This window comes from Morone saxatilis, unplaced genomic scaffold (genome assembly GCF_004916995.1).
Source record: "Morone saxatilis isolate NCDOM2014 unplaced genomic scaffold, NCSU_SB_2.0 Contig12, whole genome shotgun sequence".
NCBI lineage: Eukaryota > Metazoa > Chordata > Actinopteri > Moronidae > Morone > Morone saxatilis.
Genome location: NW_023339674.1, coordinates 5192828 through 5199220, shown reverse-complemented (window position 1 = coordinate 5199220; position 6393 = coordinate 5192828). Strand labels below are relative to the sequence as shown.

At 39.4% G+C, this 6393-nt stretch overlaps 1 protein-coding gene across 2 annotated transcripts in view; it reads left to right on the top strand.

Moving 5' to 3' along the window:
• The window catches only part of LOC118321748 (disks large homolog 1-like), a 104781-nt gene that overhangs the window by 65616 nt on the left and 32772 nt on the right, over positions 1-6393 (top strand). For both annotated transcript variants that reach the window (XM_035653223.1, XM_035653224.1), the window contains exons 11-13: positions 872-1004; positions 3397-3553; positions 4252-4354. In XM_035653223.1, the coding sequence (XP_035509116.1) occupies positions 872-1004; positions 3397-3553; positions 4252-4354 (393 nt within the window). The remainder of the gene's footprint in view (positions 1-871; positions 1005-3396; positions 3554-4251; positions 4355-6393) is intronic.

The window sequence follows — 6393 nt, the reverse complement described above, 5'->3', positions numbered from 1 at the left end:
ATATATATATATGACAACAATATATATAAGTCATCATCAGCATATCACTGAGGGTAAAAGGTGTCAAATTTCCTGTGAAATCATTTATTACTTTATTACAGTGAAGTGGTTAATAGACCTAGATTCCCACATCAGGGCTGAATACCACACGGGTCTGTTTTGTGTTTGCGCTCATGGTATGTAGAGCCATAAAGATTTATTACTCCACTCAAATTAGACAACACATTTGTACTACTGGTTGACACTATAAACATGACGACCCCGAAGTTGCCTGAAAGAGTCTGAATTGAGGATGCTGTGAACAACAGTTGAAGAGCTCAATGCAATATCTTAAACATGCTAGATAAGGCTAGAATAGTGTCCATTGTGATAAAACCAAATACTTTCAGTGCTTTCAAACCAGTTTAAGTTGGTTAGAAACATTATATGTTATGGTTTAAAAGATAGAACGATGACATCAACCAGACAGTTTAAATGTGTTATATAAGAGTCTTATGATCAGTCTGGGTAAATTTGGTCCACTGGATTACAGCCACTTGTCACCTCTCCAAATCAGCATATTCTCAAACAACGTCATTTATCACTGCTTTGAATATAACACGTTACCAAACAGCATATATCACACCACCATCTCTCAACATATCTCTCATTATATACGGTGCATCAACAGCTTGGACTGACTGACTAAAAATGAGCAGGGATTGATATATGATGATATATGAAATATACTCTTTAATAAGACGATGTTAGAAATTGTTAAACTAAAAGTACATGAAAATTCACATTCTTGCTTTAAAAAGACGTCAATTAAGTGATATTTGTATGGCAGTATGGTAAAATTAGATATACATGTATGTGTGTGCTCTTCCAGCGTACTCCCCACATCAAGACAACCATATAAGCCCCTACATGAGTGGCAGCCAGTCTGTAAGCCCCGCCCCGTTGACCACGCCCAGATACTCACCGCTGCCCAGGGCCATGACTGGAGAAGACGACATCACCAGGTGAGACCTCATACACCCACCCTAACCCTAACTAACCCGTGTGTCCAAATAAAACACGACCAACAATATTCAGTATGTAATTATTTTTCCATTCAGGGTTTCCAAAGTTTACCAAATATGTAAGGTTGAACAACATATATATAGGGAATACACGTGTATTAAAACTTGTACTATTACTCCATATCTAGATATTGTTTCCATTTAGACGTTACAGGATATAATAAGAATATCACTCAATACAAACACCAAATACTGTAGTTTCAGAAAAGGAGGTGGAACAAGCAGATAGAAAATAAATATGTGACATTGCAGTGAGGTTTTGAAAATATTATTTTTATTCTAATCTGGGTTTAAGAAGTTAGTGTTGTGTGTCCTATTGTTTTCATGTTATTACTAAACAGGAAATGTATTTTCATGAATTGGCCCCCTTTTTGAACTGAGGTAGTTAATTGTATCATCTGCTGTACATCCAACTCTAATGCAGTAACAGCAGCTTTCTGTGACAGTCTGACACCTTTCAGGCGTCAGTAGCATTTTGTTTAAATGTCACGCATGTCACACAAATTCATCAACACTGATGAAATTCTATTGCTGCTGATGAGCTTCACTAGCTAAAAAAAACAATGATTAAGATGGTTACAGGGTCAAGTGTCAATTTTCTCTTCTTCTGTCTCTTAACCTTTATTGCTTGTGTCATGTCCCCCTCTGAGGTCTTAAGTGGCCCTCAAAGAGGTCCACAACACGAGATTGAAAACAGAGTCCTAGAGAGCCCAAAATACACTGAGTGACCTGTGTCCCCACCTGCTCCCCCTGCTGCTGTATGTGCGTGTGTGGGTTGGTGTGTGTGTGTGGGCTGGTGTGTGTGTGTGTGTGTGTGGGTGGGTGTGTGAGTGTGTGAGAGAGACAGAGTGGCAGTAAAAGGCAGATGGCAGTGCAAATTTTGTAGATACACTCTCAGTGCTGCTCTACTGTCTTTAATCCATTTTAATGGACGGATTACAGCCTATCACGGCCCTCGTCACTCAACTGGCGTCACCGTGGTTACCAGAATATGACTCATTTCGTCATAGCCCTTTGGGCCAATCAGAGCACTTTGATTACAATAAATCTGATAAGCCTCAGACTGACTGCAGAATGGTCATTCTGACGTCTGCCCCCCTTTTTTCCCCTCTGTGTTTGTATCTCTCTTTTATTCTCTCTTTCATCTCTTTCTCCTTTCTCTCTCTGATTAGTTTCTCATGCAAATAGAGGATTATGGGTTTTAATAAATATGTACTCCATGTGCACAATTTGAAGAACATCTGCTTTCTCTCTCATCAGGTGATTTCAGTTGGGAGAAGTGATCTTTTATTTATTTGTGCTGTAGAACGATAGATTTACCTTTTTCAGGCTATCTATCGAAAACAATTACCAGTGCTCTCATATTCCCAAATGTAATATCTGTATACTGTTCCACACTGCAGACAAATTATCATTGTGGCATTAAAAACGTAGTCGCAAGCTCACTGTAAAAATGTAAATGAAACACAGAAAGAGACTGTGTTTGATGTGGATTTGTCATGTCTGGAAACTGATCCAGCAGTTTTGGACCAGTGCATCTCTGTTAGAACCATTTCAGTCAGAAAGGCTAAAGAGGGATCAAATACAAATTTCTCATATACAGTGTGTGGATTGGCTGGAACACTCATTTATACAACACTTATTCTGTCTCTGCACAGATGTTTTCATACAATATTTTAAGTGAGGATGACATGATGATCCAGTATTTTGATCACGATACGATGGACCTGCTTTCATTTCTATCTTAAATATGTGTTGCCTGTGTTGACTTGGATGTCTTGCACATGCTCATGTTTATGCCCACAGTGTAAAGACAGTAATGTTCTACTGATTTAGTAAAGAACTGAACCATGTATATGTATAGACATTTGTGTTTAGGATAGAGTAACTAACTGTAGTGGTGCATTAAAACAGACAGTGGTGTAATACTGACATCTGCTGGTCATCAGGGTGAATGATCCTTTTTTTTAAATCCTTTTGTCCCACTGTAACATTTATCACCACAAAAACTGCACAGATATTATACTGTACATTCAGAAACCATATATATACACTACAGTAACTGCTAAACACAGCTGCAATATTGTACGAAAGTGTTTTCTTTTATAGTCATGTTATGTTAAGTCGAACATATTGAATAATATCCTGTCTTCCTCTTGTTATCTCTTCTCATTGATTCACTGCTTCTTAGTCTGTGGTTAATCATCATCCAATAAGAGGCCTACAAAACCGATACAAAAACTATAATTATGTACTAATTTGTGCTAGAAGGTTGGATCCCATCCTCTTTTACCCTTACACGGTGTGTGTGTTTAATTTGTGTTTCCTCCAGGGAACCCAGGCGGGTGGTGCTCCAGCGGGGGTCCACGGGTCTTGGTTTTAACATTGTTGGAGGGGAGGATGGAGAAGGGATCTTCATCTCCTTCATTCTTGCTGGAGGTCCAGCTGATCTCTGCGGAGAGCTACGAAAAGGAGACCGCATCCTGTCGGTATGAGCTAAGACCTATTACAAACATTACACACAGATATACACACAAACACAAGCACTGTCACCATTACTATTATTATATTATTTATAGATTATATATTATAGGTTTTATAGGAATATCAAAGGAGTCATCCTGTCAGTTTATTACCAGAACCTCGACTTCCTGCGTTTTTCTCTTGATATGGAGTTATACAAGTCAGAATAAACAAAGCAGTAATAATATTTTCTGACGCTGAATAGTTTAAACTTGATCTGATGCATCTTTGCATTCATACTGAATTTAAGGAGACATTTCACTGACATCGTTTTCTTTGCACATCACCAGTGAGTCAGTTGCCACTTATGGCTGATAGGTTGTGTGTGTGTGTGTCTGTTCAAGCTGTATTTTGTGTTCCACTAAAGTGAAATATGGCTTTAATTTTCTTCAGACAGAATCCAAACAGGATTTAGTCATCAGACTGTAGAGGCACTGATAATCCCTTCAGACTGGCTGTGACCATATTACGATCAAGTACTGACGGGAAATGATTTTATGTATTAAACAAGCCTTCACAAAGTACACACATACTACACATACACACATACATGTGGCTGGTCACCTGTGACTTATTGACCCACTAAGATGATGTGTTCTTCTCACTATATAGTAATTATTATTGATCCAAGGCATGAGCTCTAATTCTGTGTGTCTGTGTGTAGGTGAACGGGGTGGACCTCTCCACTGCAACACATGAGCAGGCAGCCGCTGCTCTGAAGAATGCAGGACAGACCGTTACCATAGTAGCACAGTACAGACCTGAGGGTGAGTAAAGCAGATAAACACAGTGCATCTCATGTACAGACTAATGCATAACAATCTGGATGTAATTGGAACAGAACAGAACAGATTTAAGATTAAAGAGTAAATTAACACCCCCAGAAAATCTTGTTTTTTCTGCTCTCCAGTGTTTTCACTTCTTACCTTGCTGCATTGATGTACAGGTGTACATCAGGACTCTGTGAATCATAGTTGGGTGTGGTTACAGGTATAAAAGAGCGCACTTCTGAGCAAAGCCAGCTTCACTGATGGTTGGCAAAAAAGCAAAACAGGCTTGAAACCTTTAACCAGAGAGAGCAGTGAAACACTGCTTTTCAACCCGGTGTTAAGCTACTGTTTAATGATGATGTTCTGGACCTGCCTTCACTTCTTCCTCTTCTTCTATTTCTTGAATTCTGGCAGTGTATTGTAGACACAGCAATCAGTGTATCGCTGGCACATACAGTTACAGGAAAGCCCAAAGGCTTTCCATGATACACCAGGTTATTGTTAGCTGTTGGTACTTATAATTATGTTACGTTGTGGTTGACTCTACAGAATGAAATGACAACAAGGCATTTTTTTCATGCTTTTGTATACTGAAGTTTGGGAAATTCACTATTTGTCTGCACACTGAGAGACAGAGTGAGGTTTCACAACCAACACCATCCTCAATGTTTGTCTACTGGGAGTGACTAAGAAGGCCGTAACCTAGGAAACCAGGTTACACTGCTGATTGGCTCAGCTAATGGGATGCTGTCATGGTGGGGGACCAGAGTATAACATTTATACACACACACTCACACGCAGTTACGCTGCATCAGGTCCCCTGGTCCCCTGATTCACCTCATAAATGTGTTTACTGGAGGAGGTTGTACGTGTGTGTGTGTGTGTGTGTGTGTGTGTGTGTGTGTGTGTGTGTGTGGTGTGTGTGAGCCATGTATTATGAGAGAGTGTTGTGTTTGTGGTGTGTGCTTGTGTGTATGAGAAAAACAAAGAACAAGAGTCCTACTTTGGAACATTTCTGTCATTTAGTGTGTGTGCATGCGTCGTGTTTGTGTGTGTATGTGTGTGCTGCAAGGTACCTTGTTTAAAAGGTCTAATAGCTAGCGGGCTACTGTTGGCTTCTAAAGGTTAACTTACATTGTATTTGACTGTGTGATGTTGTAGTGTGTGTGTGTGTGTGTGTGTGCATACATATTCATGTTTGTGAAGCAATTTTGTTACATTTGCTGTGGAACAGAGTTAAGTTATTCACACTGTGGAACCCCTCACCTCCGCAGTGCTTGCAGGTGTGGGTGTGTGTGTGTTTGTCTGTGTGAGCTCCCCACCACTCCACATAATGAAGTGACTGAAAGTAAACTTTATCAGCTGTGCAATGCTTCATTTTAGAATATACACCAACACTTTGGGATATGCACGTATTTGCTTTCTTTGTGAGAATTAGACGAGCGTTCTGTGCATCCCTTGCAGGAGTGTCTCTGTGACGTGTTTAGTTAATTACTGACAATAGATAGACAACAGATAGGCCTTGTAACCTCATGCAGCATCTCAGAAGTCCTGTCCATCTTGTGAAGATGCCGATACAAAAACTCAGGTAATTCTTTATTGTTAGTAGTAGTAGTGTTGTAGTTTTGACTAGCTTGCAAGATGCATCATGTAAGAAGACAATTTTGGACCTGTTGGAAAGTGTTGTCTTTTGGTTAGCTTTTTCTCCATTTCCAAGCCTAAATATGGCCTGTACCTGCTATACAACCTCTGTATACTGACAACATGAAGTCAATCTTTTCACTCTACTCTTTTTATGGCAGCAAACTTGTTAAATCTTGTAACAGACAAACATGCACAAACAACACGTTTTTTTCCGATATTTGACAAACACACAAACCAGTACAACATCAGAAGGAAAATAAAATGTACAGCAGTTAATTGTTAGACTAATACATTAATTTCCTTCCATCTGTCAGTCAGTACATTACAAATAATTAGTGCAATCTCACAAAGACCACTTTCAATTATTTCTTTGTGTTTTTAGGAACTGTGCA